At 39.8% G+C, this 17,413-nt stretch overlaps 1 protein-coding gene across 1 annotated transcript in view; it reads right to left on the bottom strand.

Moving 5' to 3' along the window:
• LOC140485862 (proto-oncogene tyrosine-protein kinase ROS-like) overlaps positions 1–17,413 on the bottom strand; it is a 234,592-nt gene that overhangs the window by 100,542 nt on the left and 116,637 nt on the right. Inside the window, exons 35-39 of the mRNA XM_072584317.1 lie at positions 15,922–16,011; positions 7,772–7,907; positions 6,958–7,120; positions 3,804–3,868; positions 1,070–1,199 (exon numbers count right to left, since the gene is read on the bottom strand). Coding sequence (XP_072440418.1) covers positions 1,070–1,199; positions 3,804–3,868; positions 6,958–7,120; positions 7,772–7,907; positions 15,922–16,011 — 584 coding nt within the window. The remainder of the gene's footprint in view (positions 1–1,069; positions 1,200–3,803; positions 3,869–6,957; positions 7,121–7,771; positions 7,908–15,921; positions 16,012–17,413) is intronic.

The following is a 17,413-nucleotide window of genomic DNA, read 5'->3' as shown; positions in this document are numbered from 1 at the left end:
TGGATAAATATCCATGTGCTTGCATGTCTAAATGCCTGTGAAACAGCAAATCGTTAGGATAAATGACTGGGTGGAAAGGATTTAATCTTTTTTACATCGTCCTTCGGAAAGAAGGTGTTGATAGTTATGAAAGGCATTGAGCTTGAAATACAGAGGGCCAATCTTGTGTGAAAATTTCACAATGATTTTCATAAAATTTTATTTTTAATATGTTATTTTGTCCTTAAAATTAAAATAACTGAATTCCTGGCTACTTAAATCATGCATGATTAGAGTTTCTTTTTACAAGTTCACCAAGAACTAATCACATCAAGTTGATCCAAAAACTAGCAAAACAATAAAAATTCTCTTCTCAAGTACACTCAATAAAGTAAATTTTCACATCATAACCTACTTTTTACTTTCCAAAATGAATTTTTTCAATTCACCGACCACACAGGAAACACAACCCAGCACGAGTTTTTCAGAACTTAGAACCAGCTAAATACACCTAAGATTCAAAGAGCATGAGCAAACAACATGGAGCCTCATTAACTAGTTACTCCATGCTTTCTGTTGCTTCTTCTTACAGCTCTCTCTGCAGGTTTTGTTCCATGGCAGCTTTAAGTGAACACTATACAAATTGCAAATTAAAAATACCAGAACACTAAAGCAGGTTTGACATTGTTCTGTAAATTACAAATTAAATAAGAGATTAGCATTCAAAACAATACAATCGTAAAAGGACAATACACGTTGTGATAGAAGGTTTGTCTGAAGACATGGGTTTATAATGATTTGATAAAAAGATGTTGAGAGAGTGAAAAGAGATAGAAATGAGTGAGATTGAGGACTAAGACAGCTGTAAAATAGCATATTTCAATTTACAGATGTGATTAGGATTTCATTGTACAATGAAGGATTTTATTTCCTATTCATTGATAAATATTTTGTAGATTATACCATGGCAAGGGGTTATTAAGTTCATGTTGCATAATTCCGAAAATACTAATGAAAAAGATCTGCAATTTTATTACTCATCTTCCAGCAATATCATGACGAGATTGTCAATTATTTCTATCTAACCCACCTGAGATCCTCTAGCTCCCCGGAGATAACTGAGCAAGTCTCTTCCCTTCATGAGCTCCAGGAGTAAGAATTGTGGCTCATTCAGTAGGCACACACCCAGCAGCTTAACTATATGGGAATGATCAAAATGACTAAAAGGAAACAAAGGCTCACAATAAGAATTAAAGTTGCCATAGTTAGAGAGCAGAAATCTGCCAGTGCAGAAAAAAAAGCTAAAACAAAAGTATTAATGAAAGACAAACCTTAGATTACTTACAGTGTGGAAACAGGCCCTTCGGCCCAACAAGTCCACACCGACCCTCCAAAGAGCAACCCACCCCAGACCCATTCCCCTACACCTAACACTACGGGCAATTTAGCATGGCCAATTCACCTAACCTGCACATCTTTGGACTGTGGGAGGAAACTGGAGCACCTGGAGGAAACCCACACAGACACGGGGAGAATGTGCAAACTCCAGACAGACAGTTGCCTGAGGTGGGAATTGAACCTGGGTCTCTGGCACTGTGAGGCAGCAGTGCTAACCACTGTGCCACCGTGCCACAAAGTGTATTGTCTAGTAAAAACACAAGGAAGAGGAAATTTGGAACTAATATTTATTCAGAGTTATTTGAATGAATCTTTTGCCAAAAAAGTCACCTTGGTAACACTTGACCTCATCCTTAAGTTCATAGTAAGATCAGCAAAAATAATTCCTGTAGATAATGTACAGTGCTTGAGTGTAGATGAGACAAAATCAATTGTATACTTCATTATCTCTGCCACTGAAGGTGGCTAGAGTCAATGTTTACCCATGTGTTTACAGGCCACTAAACAAACTGTATTTCAAAAACAATTTTTTAATACACCTTACACAAATACGGTATGGATGAAGGAAGTCTACATTAGAGTGATGCTCGAAATAGCATTTTCCTGCTCCTCAGATGCTGCCTGACCTGCTGTGCTTTTCCAGCACCACTCCAATCTAGACTCTGGTATCCTTATTTTTACCTATGGATGAAGGAAGACTGATTCATATTTGAAGGAGGTAGGCATCAGGTTGCATTTTGATTTGTTTCCACTAAAGTAGGGCAAGTTGACTTTAAGAATGTTATAGACGATTTTAACTGGAACATCATTGATTGTTTTAGAAATTTGTGTATTATTTCAGCCACCATGGTAGAATTTGTCAGAGCTGCCAAGAGGTGTACAAAGTCTTTAGGGCAGACTATTGGGTGCTAGCGGGAAAAAGCCTCAAGAGACAGTCAGAGTTATATAGCACAGAAACAGACCCTCCCGTCCAACCAGTCCATGCCAACAATTATCCCAAACTAAATTAATCCCACCTGTCTGCACTTGGCCCATATCCCTCCAAACATTTCTAATTCATGCACTTATCTAAATGTAATTTAAATATTGTAACTGTACCCAGATCCACCACTTCCCCTGAAAGTTCATTCCAGACATGAACCACAGTCAGTGTAAAAAAAAAGCTCCATGATATTTTAAAATCTTTCTCCTCTCACCTTAAAAATATGCCCCATTGTCTTGAAATCCCTGTAGGGAAAGGACACCTGCTATTTTCTTTATCTATACCCCTCATGACTTTATAAATCACTATAAGGTCACCTCTTAATCTTCTATGCTCCAGTGAAAAATGTCCCAGCCTATCCAGCCTCTCCTAATAACTCAAACCCTCCATCCTGGTAAATCATTTCTGAATCCTCTCCAATTTAATAATATCCTTCCTGTAACAGGGAGACCAGAACTGGACACAGTACTCTCTGGAAGAGGCCTCACCAATGTCATGTACAACCTCAACATAACGTTCCAACTTCGATACTCAGAGGTCTGAGCAATGAAAGCAGGTGTGCTAAATGCTTTTTTTAACCACCCTATCTATTTTTAATTGTGATAACACTGAATTAACAGAGATTGGCAGAGGTACGCATTGAGTGCTCTTTTTACTTACAAGATGCAACTTTCACATGCCAAAAAAAGAATCCTAATTGCATTTGTTTGTCAAGCAAATTGTCATTAACATGGAGGTACGTAAGAGAGAAAACCAGGAAATTTTGCATTTAACTAGTGATTTTCAAGGTCATTGGATGACTCCATGAACTGTACAGCCAAGGAAGTGCTTTTGAAGAACAGTCATAACGTAACATCGGAAAACTGGATAAAAAGGCATGGCCCATTATTTCACTCAGACCAGATCAATATCAAACTCTAGGGAGGATTTTCATTTGGTCCAGTTATTGCAATACCACAGATATTTTTATAAATAACACATTTAAAATTTTGATGCACCGCACATTCAGAAGAACATTTCTTATACTTTTAAATAATCTGAGAAAAAATTCAAACAACTTAAAATTAGATCTGAATTTAGAGAAACTCCAAGTATAGACCAAGTTGTTTGCTTTCTTCAGTGAACATCTTTAAGCAGGGACATTGCATATCCTTCTGCTGCAAGTTTTGCCCCTGCTCCACCTCTCCAACTTTCTCTCAAAATATTTCGTGGTATTGCTTTGTCATTGGAAACTAAATCCTCTTGCAATCTTTTCCTATTCATAATCCCCATCAGTTCCCAATCACTCACAGAATTGTCGGTTCTTGCACAGGTTTGAAATTGAAACATTCTGCTGTCAATATATAATCATGAAGTTCTCTAACAATTTTCAACCTGTAGCACCTTTACTCTTCAGCGTTAGAGAAGCATAAATATCTCAGTCATTGCTTACCAATAAACCTACCTCATTAAATAGGCCTCTTTGAGGAATTCAGACTTTTCATGATCAGTTGCCCCTTTTCTCAGAGTCTGGTAAGTAAATAAATATACTCTTGTGAAACTGCATTGCAATTTTGGCTAATAACTTTCAGTTTAATGTGAATTTATTGATTTCAGTTGTGACCACTAAATTCGATTGGTATCTAAGACAGAAAAAAAGTATTACAATGAATTTTCTATTTCCCACAACAACTAAGTAAGGAGGGGACATTGATAACACACTGACAATCTGGTTAGAACTTTGAAAATTAATCTCAATTATAAATGCATATTGAGTTTGAATTCAGGGTTCAACTCCAAGTGGGAATTTAGTTAACTGGAGGGGAATTGGGGTTTTTATGAAAATGACTCAAGCTGTGTCAAGAAGGTCAGTGCAGTTCTGAGCTAGAGATTATAACTTGCATTTATCCTATCAGTATGTTTGCCTTAAAAAAGCTTATATGTGAGGCTAAACTTTCCTAGCCACTGAACAATATTGTCATTGACAAGAAAGTTTAGATAATTGCGTGAGATCAGCGTGAGATCTTGACTGATGTCAAGAGCAAAAGGTCAAACTTTCTAATAAAGTGTTAAACAGCGAGATGAGATGCTTACCAGTGAGCAGGGAAAGGCCTAATTGCATACTTCAGCATGCATTAACATCCACATTATGTCATCTTGCCTCACTGCTATGCAGATTTCCCATTCTCCCACCCACATTGGTGACACACAAGTCAGAGAGGTAAACAGGTGACTTCAGCTCACAGCTTACTTCTGCAGACTCCATCTTGGACACCATGCACAAACAGCTCTGGGCATGCTCCATGCAGTGAGCAACATCATGCACCACCATCCAATTGGGTCTCCAGGTCCTTGTCAGCAAAGCAGGGTGCCAATTTGGGGCAACTAACAGGAACGATGCAGGGCAGCTGCATACTGCCAGCATTACCTGAATACATGCCTGGGCTTCAAAATGATGGCGGCACCAAGAATTCTGGGAGGTCCCGTGGAACTAGTTTAGTTTGGAAAACTTGATCAGCATGGACAAGCAAGACCAAAGGGTCTGTTTCTGTGCTGTATAACTCTATGAGTCTAACAGACAGTACATCCAAATGTGATAAAGAAGACTACAATGAATAGGGTGTTATAGGGGTGGGGTGCACAGGTAATTAAGAAAATATGGACAGACAGTTTGAGGAAAATCGTTATGTCTCACAGAGAGAAACCATCCATAAAAATCTCACCAAAACTGATTCTTAGTTTGTTTCTGGTAAAATTCAGCTTGAGGGGTACCACTGAATCTAATGCCCAATTTAAGATCAGTGATTGTGGAAAGAAACTGTTAGCAGCAACTGTAACATTGACTTACTGGAAGGCAAGAATATGCCTTCTTTCTACTGCTCATGTCTAACAGTTGGGGTTACACACACAGCGCACTCTCAGTAGGAAATGTGGGAACTCACTGCATCATGTGAGTCATTTCCATTTGCATTGCAATCAAAGACTAATCAAGGAGTCTTCAGAATAGCAAAGATCAGATACACAGAAAAGCAGAGCTTGCATGTATATGTATACAACAGAAAGCACAATACAACCAAACAATTACCTGGAAGAGCAGTCACTGTTTTTTGTGGCAAAAGTGACACCTAATGAAAGCTACCATATCTCATGGAAAACATTCAAATCAATAGTTAATCCATTCTTACTGGTGCTGAGAAGGGAAAGAATGTTCTCCCAGACATTCGGAGAGTTTCTGAGTCTTCTTTGTCAGGATCCATTTGAGAAAGTGCACTGATATGCAAGTCCCTCTGTGCCCAAAACATCATCATAAAAACTAAAGACTGAATCAAATTACTCAAAATCCCAATTTACCCGCCTGACAAATTCAGGTTATTAAAATAGATTTCTGTACTTAACAAGAAATTACAGTTTATTCCAAATAAATCAGTTCCAGCCACAAGCAAAATAAATATAAACTTTACAGTTTATAACTCAGTAATTTAAACATTATCCTTTTAAAACCAGCACACACATGCAGAAGTCATAGACAAACAAAGAAATATAGTGGAGGGAAACAAAATGGAATGCAGTCCATAGCGCCAATCCACTGGATTCAACAAGTTGTCCTTGAGTTCAAACTCTCCATTCCCAGCAACATCCGTGTAAACCATTCGTGAACCCTTTCAAGTTTGGAACATCTTTTCTATAGCAGGAAGACCAGAATTGAATGCAGTATTCTAAAAGTGGCCTCACTAATGTCTCATACAGCCGCAACATGATGTCCCAACTCCTATACTCAATACACTGGTCAATGAAGTCAAGTGTGCCAAACACCTTCTTAACCACCTTGCCTACCTGCGACTCCACTTTGGAAGAACTATGCACCTGCGCCCCTAGGTCTCTCTGTTCGATAATAATCACCAGGGCCCTCCCGTTAACTGTATGTCCTGCCCTGATTTGCCTTACAAAACGGCAACACCTCACATTTATCTAAATTAAACTCCATCTGCCGTTCCTTGGCCCATTGACTCATCTGTGGTTCAAGGCTGGAATCAAACCTGGGTCCCTGGCACTGTGAGGGAGCAGTGTTAACTATTGTACACCGTGCCACCCCAGGTGTATTAATGGGATTCAAATTTCACTATCGACCAGGTTGGGATACAAAGCCACGTTCATAAGGCATAGAGCCGGGTCCTCTGGATTTCTGGAGAAGTCTTACTGTACCTCGGTCTAAACTTTGCAAACCTTGAATATACTTCAAGTACAAGCTTTAGTTACCTAATGGGGAAAGATAGGATTGCTATAACTGAGGGATATTGAAACATCAGCATAATTCAAGATTATAACTTTATACCTTGTAGTTTTAATATCAGGTCTACCCTTATGAATTAATTGTTGGATGTCAAAATTTTCTTTATATTGTTAAACATTTCTGTTTGTGTTTGAAAAATAGGATACCACCTGGGATATTAATTGCTTTTAGACAAACTTGGCATATTTCTAATATTTTATGTTTTTACTTCAAATTAACAGCATTTTCTGATTTATTTCCAATATAGATTGCTTGTGCAGCTAAGATTTCATGGCATGCAATGCAGCACTCACTTTCATATCCCTTTACCAAATTGTTGAGCACTTACTTTCACAGCTACTTTGACATTGCCACTACCAGGCCCCAAAATGTCTTCAGCTTTTCCTTCAAACACTTCTCCAAATGCTCCACTACCAAGAAAATTTAGCAAAGTAAGTTTCTGTCTTGGAAACAGTGGAAGAGACTCAAACTCCACATGTGCAGGGAGGGAGCTGAAAAAAGAAAGTTTGAATAGTTCATCAAATTTTTATCCTCTTTGCTCCGATTGCAAATGCATTAATAATGAGCACTCCGGAGTTTCAGATCTGTCACAGTTTGAACAGATCTGCACCCTAAAAATTAAAATTTAAACAAAAGCAAAGATTCACTGAGCCCCATTTGATACAATTTGTTAGCAGTCTAAATGCACTGGTCACAGACTTTGCAGCAGCAGTTCAAAGAAAATTGTAGACAGTTTTTTTCATCTTCTTTGGATTGTAAGCTTAGAGTTAGTGGTCACCAACGGTAGCAATAGCAATGTTAGTTCACACAACTATAAGCAACTGCAATAGCCTGTATATGCCACATCTACCAGTCTCAAATTTACATTTACCTAATATACAAGTGATTCAGTGTTGTTCATTGAAAATTTACTTCGACCTGCTTAGCCCAGAATAGAGTTCAATCAATGGCAAATAGTCATTGTCATTCATCAGATTTACAATCCATTAGTCTTGAATGAACTCAGTCATCCATGGTGCGAATCTTAAGATAATGCATGCACCAATATTATAACTGAAGGTTATATAAGAGACCAGGGTACCATGCTTAATAATTAAGGTATAGAATCTAATGCAGGTAAAAGGAAAGAAAGCTAATTGTACCTTGATGTATACCAGATGTTTGTCTGAATTACTGATGCGCTCATATCTCTGATCCAAGCCAGTTCCAAATCTGGGTTATAGTTCACATGAAGAGTGGTTGTGTCTCCCTTTTGTTTATTACGATTTGCATTTTGGGCTGAAAAATGTTCAAAAAGTGAAGTTTGCTAAAGAGATAAACATACAAAATTACATTAATAGTGAAACTCGAACAATTGATTATAACCCAAGGTGAAAGACAAGTCTGGAGGATCTTGCCTTGTCTGTCTATCTGTCTGTCTTTTCTCACATTCCTTATGAAGGGCTTGTGCCTGAATTGTCGATTCTCCTGCTCCTCAGATGCTGCCTGACTGCTGTGCTTTTCCAGCACCACACTCTTTACTCTGATCTCTAGCATCTGCAGTCTTCAGTTTCTCCTAGACAACTGAAGCAAGACTTCACCATTCCTAAACTCAAAATTTCTTACAATAATGGCTAACATCCCATTAGCCTTCTAATTAGTTTGCACCATCTGAATGTTAGCCTTCAGTGACTTATTACATGGATACCTTCACCCTGCTATATGACTACACTTTCCAATCTCTTACCATTTAAGAAATACTCTGCTTATCTGTTTCTCCTACCATGCTCACATTTACTCTCACTATACCTCATGTGCCATGGTCTTGCCCAATCACCGAGTCTGATCAAACCCTCCTGAAGCCATTTTACATTATCTTCATACAGACATTTCTATTAACCTTCATATCAACTACAAATTTGGAAATATTACATTTGTCCTGGCATCCAAGTCTTTGATATATATTGTGAACCGCTGGAGGTAAAAACAATGACTGCAGATGCTGGAAACCAGACTATGGATGAACCGCTGGAGCCCATGCACTGATCCTCACTAGTCACAACCTGCCAATGCAAAAATGACCCAATTATGTCCAGTCCATGTTTGTTAACCAATCCTTCTTAACCCATGGCAGTACATTACCTCTTACCCAAGTGCTTTAATTTTGCTAACCCACCTCTTGTGAGGGACCTTATCAAAAGCCTCTGAAAACTTTAAATATATCACATCCATTGACTCCTCTTTATTAATTCTGTTAGCAATATCCTCAAAGATTCCAACAAAATTGTCAAATACAATTTCTCATTTGCAAATCCATGCTGACTATGCCCAATCAGATCATTATCATTCAAGAGTTCATTTATCACATCCTGTACAATGGATTTTAGCATTTTCCCTTCTATTGATGCAAGGCTAACAGGAATCACCTGCTTTCTGTCTCATTCCCATCTGAAATAATGTTTTTTTTTTACAGTCTTTAAAATAGCAGATAACATTCCAAATTTTGGAGGTGATCACCAATGCTTCTGTAATCCCTATTGCCATTTTCTTCAATGCTCTTGGATGCAGAATATCTGATGCTGGGGACTTACCCCAACTTTAAGACCCATTAATGTCTCCTGTATAACCTTATAAATACTAACTCAGGCAAAACAGATGCAAACCCATTATTTAGTTTCTGCCATTTCTCTGTTTTCCATTAGAAATTCTCCGGACTTTGCCTGTAACAGGAGAAAGTGAGGACTGCAGATGCTGGAGATCAGAGCTGAAAATGTGTTGCTGGAAAAGCACAGCAGGTCAGGCAGCATCCAAGGAGCAGGAGAATCGACGTTTCGGGTATGAGCCCTTCTTCAGGCTCATGCCCGAAATGTCGATTCTCCTGCTCCTTGGATGCTGCCTGACCTGCTGTGCTTTTCCAGCAACACATTTTCAGCTTTGCCTGTAACAGACCAGCATATATTATAGCCCGACATTTTCTTTTTATGTACCAAAAAACCCTTCACAGTTCATTTACATTTTGTTTGTTCAATAGTATCCATATTCTATTCTCCCTTTTCTGATCAGTTCCTTGGTCCTCCTTGCTGTATGCAAAATCTGTACTCAAATTTATCACAATTTCTGGCAACTTTATAACTCTCATCTTTTCACCTCATACAATCCTTAACTTCCTTTTGATCCACAGTTGAACCACCTCTGATTTTTTTTGTAGGTATTTTCTTGAAGGTAGGTACTAGTTCTTTAAAGATTATCCATTGGCCATTTACAGTATTTTCCCAATTTAGCTCAGCCAACCTATGCTTCACATTGTTATAATTTCCCTTATTCAAATTTAAGACCCATGTTCCAGATTGAACTACCTCACTCTCAAATATAATATAAAATTCAATTATATTGTGTTCACTCAACCCCAAGGTTCTCTTGCAAGATTATTAATTAAACTTTCTCATTTCATAATATTGGTCTAAAGTAGCCTATCCTCTTTTTAGCTCAGTATAATGCTATAGAAAAGCATCCCTGGGATACTCTAGAAATTCGGCCTCCACAACTTTAATGCTTAATTGTTTTACACAGTCCATGTGCAGATTAAAGTCACCCATAATTACCCATCCTACATGATTCTGTCCTCTCCTGATTAATACCATGTCTATTTGGTAGTCTATAAATAACTCAAAGCAATATCACATTCCTGATGAAGAGCTTATGCTCGAAATGTCGACTCTCCTGCTCCCAAGATGCTGCCTGACCGGCTGTGCTTTTCCAGTACCATACTTTCTGACTCTGATCTCCACCATCTGCAGTCCTCACTTTCTCCTCAAATCACTATTTTCCGCCCTTTTCTGTTTCTAAGCTCCACCCAAACAGATTCTACTCATTGTTCTTCCATTTGGAGATCCTCACTCACTGACATATTGATGCCATCCCTTTTTAGCATTGCGAATCCATCTCAATTTCCTTCCAAAGTATCAAATCCCCTTGAAGATTCAGTTCCCAGTCTAGTCACTATGTAGCCATGTTTCTGTAGTGAAAATTATATCTTAACCATTTATCTCTATTTGTGCCTTACATCATCAATGTGGTTGCAAATGCTGCATGCATTCCAGAAGAACAAAGAACAAAGAAAATTACAGCACAGGAACAGGCCCTTTGGCCTCTAAACCTGCACCAGCCCTCTAGCTAAATCTGTCGCCTATTTTCTAAGGATCTGTATCCCTCTGCTCCATACCCACTCATGTATCTGTCCAGACACATCTTAAATGATGCTATCATGCCCACTTCTACCACCTCTGCTGGCAATGCGTTCCAGGAACCCACCATGCTCTGCGTAAAGAGCTTTCCACATAAACCTCCCTTAAACTTTTCCCCTCTCACGTTGAACTGGTGACCCCTAGTAATTGAGTTCTGTACTCTGGGAAAAAGCTTCTTGCTATCCACCCTGTCAGTACCTCTCATGATCTTATAGACCTCAAACAGGTCCCCCCTCAACCTTTGTCTTTCTAATGAAAATAATCCTATTAGATTAGATTAGATTACATTACATTACAGTGTGGAAACAGGCCCTTCGGCTCAACAAGTCCACACCGACCCGCCGAAGCGCAACCCACCCATACCCCTACATTTACCCCTTACCTAACACTACGGGCAATTTAGCATGGCCAATTCACCTGACCTACACATCTTTGGACTGTGGGAGGAAACTGGAGCACCCGGAGGAAACCCACGCAGACACGGGGAGAACGTGCAAACTCCACACAGTCAGTCGCCTGAGGTGGGAATTGAACCCAGGATTCTGGTGCTGTGAGGCAGCAGTGCTAACCACTGTGCCAACCACTGTGCCAACCACTGTGCCACTGTGCCGCCCAAAATTCTACTCAACTTCTCTTCATAGCTAACACCCTCCATACCAGGTAACATCCTGGTGAACCTCCTCTGCACCCCCTCCAAAGCATCCACATCCTTTTGGTAATGTGGTAACCAGAACTGTATGCAGTATTCGACATGTGGCTGAACCAAAGTCTTATACAACTGTAACATGACCTGCCAACTCTTGACCACTCTATTGACTTGTGTTGCCACCTTCAGGGTACATTGGACCTGAACACCCAGATCTCTCTGTTCATCAATTTTCCGCAGGACTTTTGCATTTACTGTATTCCATTCACTTTTGAATTGGATCTTCCAAAATGCATCAACTCGCATTTGCTCGGATTGAACTCCATCTACCATTTCTCCGTCCCAACTCTCCGGTATATTCTATACTGTTGTATTCTCTGACAGTCCCTTTCACTATCTGCTACTCCACCAATCTTAGTGTCATCTGCAAATGTGCTAATTAGACCACCTATACATTCCTCCAGATCATTGATTTACATCACAAACAACAATAGCCCCAAGCACGGATCCCTGTGGAACACCACTGATTACAGTTCTCCATTTTGAGAAACTCCCTTCCACTATTACTCTCTGTCTCCTGTTGCCTAGCCAGTTCTTTATCCATCTAGCTAGTACATCCTGGATCCCATGTGACTTTACTTTCTCCATCAAGGTACCATGGGGAACCTTATCAAATGCCTTACTGAAGTCCATGTATATGATATCTACGCCCTTCCCTTATCAATCAAATTTGTCACTTCCTCAAAGAATTCTATTAAGTTAGTAAGACATGACCTCCCCTGCATAAAACCATGTTGCCTATCACTGATAAGCCCATTTTCTTCCAAATGGCAATAGATCCTATCCCTCAGTATCTTCTCCAGCAGCTTCCCTACCACTGATATCAGGCTCACCAGTCTACAATTACCTGGATTATCCCTGCTACCCTTCTTAAACAAGGGGAAAGCATTAGCAATACTCCATCCTCCGGAACCTCACCCATGTTGAAGGATGCTGCAAAGATATCTGTTAAGGCCCCAGCTTTTCCTCTCTCACTTTCCTCAATAACCTGGGATAGATCCCATCCGGACCTAGGGACTTGTCCACCTTAATGCTTTTTAGAATATCCAACACTTCCTCCCACCTAGAGCAATCAAACATCTGTCCTTAACCTCAACATCCGTCATGTCCCTCTACTTGATGAATACCAACACATAGTATTCATTAAGAATCTCACACATTTTCTCTGACTCCATGCATAACTTTCCTCTTTTGTCCTTGAGTGGGCCAACCCTTTTTCTAGTTACCCTCTTGCTCCTTCTAAATGAATAAAAGCCTTTGGGATTTTCCCTAACCCTGTTTGCTAAAGATATTTCATGACCCCTTCTACCCCTCTTAATTCCTTATTTCAGATTGGGCCTACATTTTTGATATTCTTCCAAAGCTTCACCTGTCTTCAGTCACCTAGACCTTATGTATGATTCCCTTTTTCCTTTTAGCTAGTCTCTCAATTTCACCTGTAATCCATGGTTCCCTAACCTTGTCATTTCTATCCCTCATTTTCACATGAACGTGTCTCTCCTCGACTCTAAATCAACCTCTCTTTAAAACCCTCCCACATATCAAATGTGGATTTCCCTTCAAACAGCTGCTCCCAATCTACATTCCCCAGCTCCTGCCAAATTTTGGTATAGTTGGCCTTCCCCCAATTTAGCACTCTTCCTTTAGGACCACTCCCATCTTTGTCCATGAGCATTCTAAAACTTACGGAATTGTGATCACTATTCCCAAAGTAATTCCCTACTGAAACTTCAACTGCCTGGTTGGGCTCATTTTCCAGCACCAGGTCCAGTATAACCCCTTCCTGAGTTGGACTACTTATATGCTGCTCTAAAAAAAACCCCTGGATGCTCCTTACAAATTCTACTCCATCTAGACTTCTAATACCAAGTGAATCCCATTCAATGTTGGGAAAATTAAAATCTCCCATCACCACCACCCTGTTGCTCCTACATCTTTCCATAATCTGTTTGCATATTTTTACCTCTATCTCACAGTCGCTGTTGGGAGGCATGCAGGACAGCCCCAACATTGTTACTGCACCCTTCCTATTTCTGAGCGCTGCCCATATTGCCTCACTACTTGAGTCCTCCATCGTGCCCTCCTTCAGCACAGCTGGGATATCCTCTCTGACCAGTAATGCAACTCCTCCACCCCTTTTACTTCCCTCTCTATCCCACCTGAAGCATTGATATCCTGGAATATTTAGTTGCTAATCATGCCCTTCCCTCAACCAAGTCTCAGTAACAGCAATAACATCATACTCCCAGGTACTAACTCAAGCCCTAAGTTCATCTGCCTAACCTACTACACTTTTTGCATTAAAACAAATGCACCTCAGACCACCAGTCCCTTTGTGTTCACCATCTGCTCCCTGCCTACTTTTCCCCTTAGTCACACTGACTTCATGATCTAGTTCCTTACATGCTTTAGTCACTAACTCCTTACTGACCACTAACCTCCTCATTTGGTTCCCATTCCCCTGCCATATTAGTTTAAACCATTCCCAACAGCGTTAGCAAAAGCACCTCCAAGGACACTGGTTCCAATCTGGTTCAGGTGTAGACTGTCCAATTTGTAATAGTCCCATTGCCCCCAGAACCGGTCCCAATGTCCCAAAAATCTGAACCCCTCCTGCCTCTTTCATTTCTACTCTGACTAGCACATGGCACTGGTAGCAATCTTGACATTACTACCTCTGAGGTCCTATTTCTTAATTTGGTTCCTAACACCCTAAATTCTGCTTGGGTGCCCTTAACCTTGTCTTTCTATCATAATTCTGTACATGAAGTGTTCTTGATGCTCAGCTTTGTTTCTCCTAATTTCCAGTCTCTATCACAGCTTTTCTACTTCCTATTATCAAGTTAACTCACTTCCAATTTAGGTTCTTCCTCAGGTTCCATTACCCCTGAAAAGCTAACTTATACCAAGCCCAACAGCTCTAGCAAATCTTCCTGCAAAGTTATCAATCCCATCCAACTTGTACAGGTCCCAGATTACATCACAATGCCTCAGAAATCTGATTCCCTCCCTTTTTCATCAGTTAATCTTGTGCTCAACCGATCAGTTCTCATGTTGTTATCCTCATAGTGGCTTGGTACAGAGAGTAATCCTGAGATTACTACTCTTCAGGTCATAGAATCATAGAATCCCTACAGTGTGGAAACAGGCTATTTGGCCCAACAAGTCCACACTGACCATACAAAGAGTATCCCCTACTCTCCATTTCTCCATACCTAATCTACACATCCCTGAACACATCATGCTCATTATTTTCTTGACTAACCTCCTAAAATCTAAATTCAGGATTTCATCCCTCTTCCTACTTATTCCTTTGGTACCAAGGTGATCCGCAAGATTGGCCTGATCCCATCCCCTAGAAGGACGTCCTCCAGCTGCTCCTTGACCCTAGCACCAGGAAGGCAATTTACCATCAGGGAATCATTTTTAATGCAAAAGAAACATCGATCTGAAACATCAACATCACTATTCCCCTTCAATTCTTCTTCTCTCCCTGTACAGTGAAGACACCTATGATACCACAGACTAGGCTCAGATTGCATTCTCCAAAGGAACCATCGCCTTCACTGGCTTCCGAAATGGATACCAATTAGTCAGTAAGATAGATTGAGGGCCCTCCTGCACTAACTGCTTGGTTTTTCTAAACTGCCTGATAGCCATCCATTCCCTGTCTAATGCACACTTCTAACCGCAGCATGACCACCTCTGTACACATGCTATCCATAGTCCTCTGCCTCTCAGAGGCACAATAGGCTCCAGCTCTATTCAAGTTCTGAAAATGTGCACAACCAACACTGTGTTAATGAAAGTGGAGAGCTCCTGAGACAGTGAGGATCACAGAATTCATTATATAATTTATGGCATTGGCATGGGGTGGTTTTGCTCCACTTGGCCTACTAGAAAACATTCAAGGAGTGAATCTTTTAACTTTGTTGGTCTCTTCTAACCCTCTCAGGAAGATGGATATGGAGCACTTGTCGCACTTGTCAAGTTAAAATAATCTTTGCACATGAATGACATCAAATGTAAGCATTTCAATTCAACATGTAATTAAATCCCAGGGAAAGGACAGGTGTTCACTGCCAAATATACACCTGCTCAAAGAACACAAGGCACAACTGCAGTTTGGACAAGGTGAGTACAGGTAGCCCTCGGTATCCAAAAGTAGAGCATTCCCAGGAATGGGAATGCTCTACCGAACTGAGAAAGGGGAATGTTGGAGTTAAAATATCAGCAATCAGGCACAACAGGAAATAGCAGATCATACATTTCAGTTTACATCTCAGGTCTTTAAGAAGAGTCTAGAATGATTTATTTAATTTTGAAACAAATGTATTTCAAAAAGAACATCTTGCAAACTCACCATAAGCTGCTATTGTAATACAGAAGACAGCCATTATTACTGTAGCACAAACAGTTCCAAGTACGAGTAGTACCAGATTTTCACGAGGCTCTGTTGAAACAGTATTTGGAAAGTTTAAACAAACTCTCTTCAACATCAGATTTGCTTATGTCGATGTACCTTTGCATATACAAAGTCCACATACCGCTCTAATGCAATGAAGGCCTTTTAAACTGAAACACATTCACTGAATTAAAATGTAGACAAAACATGCAAAAGAATGTTTAAGTAATATGAATACCTCTGCAGGCAATACTATAAATATTTCCTTTATAAAGTGAAAAAACAATCAGTTGAGACTTTTGAATGGATTACAAAAATTAGTCATTTTTAAATTTTCCTGCAAACAGCCAACTATTTAAAATAGAACAATACATTTGAACTAACTACTAGAGTTTGACAAGCCAAAATCTAGCAGAATATGAAGAATTTAAAACTAAAATCCAAGCTCCACATAAGCAATATTACACACCATGTGTTTCAGGTGTTTTTTAAAATTATTTTTTAAGAGACTCAAACTGAAGTATTTTAAAGTGGTTATTGCCTCATCTGTCAAGAGGCAGAGAGGTTCTATGAGCATATTAAACCACCATATGATAATATTGTATGCATTATATTTTGAGATACAATCCTAACACAGTAACACTGTAGTACCTGGTATCCACTCTATAATTCACTAGCAATTTTAGTGATTGCCATTTATAAAGTCAGTTTTCTATCATAATTAATCTTGGATATCAGCTATTTCAGATAGCTGTGTGATCATATGTTATTACAACTTTGTAAAGTTATGAGCTTACTGAGTAGAGGCTACAGTTTTCGAAATACTGACTTCCAGATTTTATCTAAATCTAATTCACAAATGTAAGAGGCGTTCAGGGGGCTATACACAGTGCTAACAGAGCTCATACTCAGGGTGGGGATGGGGGTTTAGCGGCCATATAGCAGAAGGCAAATTCACTCCCAAAAGCGCAGGAAAATGCACCTACAGACAGATGAACTCAAGTTGAAAGACAGAACCTCTGAGGACCTGCTCATCTGTTCACAGGCTGGTTCTCTCCTTTGCTTGCTGCTGATAGGGGCTGGAAGAAAGAAAGAGAGATAGGGATGCGGCTAGGTTGGAGAAATGGAAAAAGAGAGAAATAAAGTGAGGAGGTAGAGAGATGACATATTCATTATACATTATTCATTCATGAGATGAGGGCATCGCTGACTAGGCCAGTATTTATTGCCCATCGCTAATTGCTCGGAGGACAGTTAAGAGTTAACCATATTGCTGGACTCACATGTAGGTCAGACCAAGTAAGGATTCCCAAAAGGACATTAGTGAACTAGATAGCTGTTTCAGATAATCAACAGTGGTTTCATCGTCATGAGTGGGGTGTGTGGAGTGATGACAGATTGGGTGGGGAGAAAGATAGGAAGGGGATGAGGAGAAAGAGAAGATTGATTA

The sequence above is a fragment of the Chiloscyllium punctatum genome, chromosome 15 (assembly GCF_047496795.1).
Source record: "Chiloscyllium punctatum isolate Juve2018m chromosome 15, sChiPun1.3, whole genome shotgun sequence".
Classification (NCBI taxonomy): Eukaryota; Metazoa; Chordata; class Chondrichthyes; order Orectolobiformes; family Hemiscylliidae; genus Chiloscyllium; species Chiloscyllium punctatum.
Note: the sequence above shows the minus strand (reverse complement) of the source record. Positions and strands in the feature narration are given on the sequence as shown.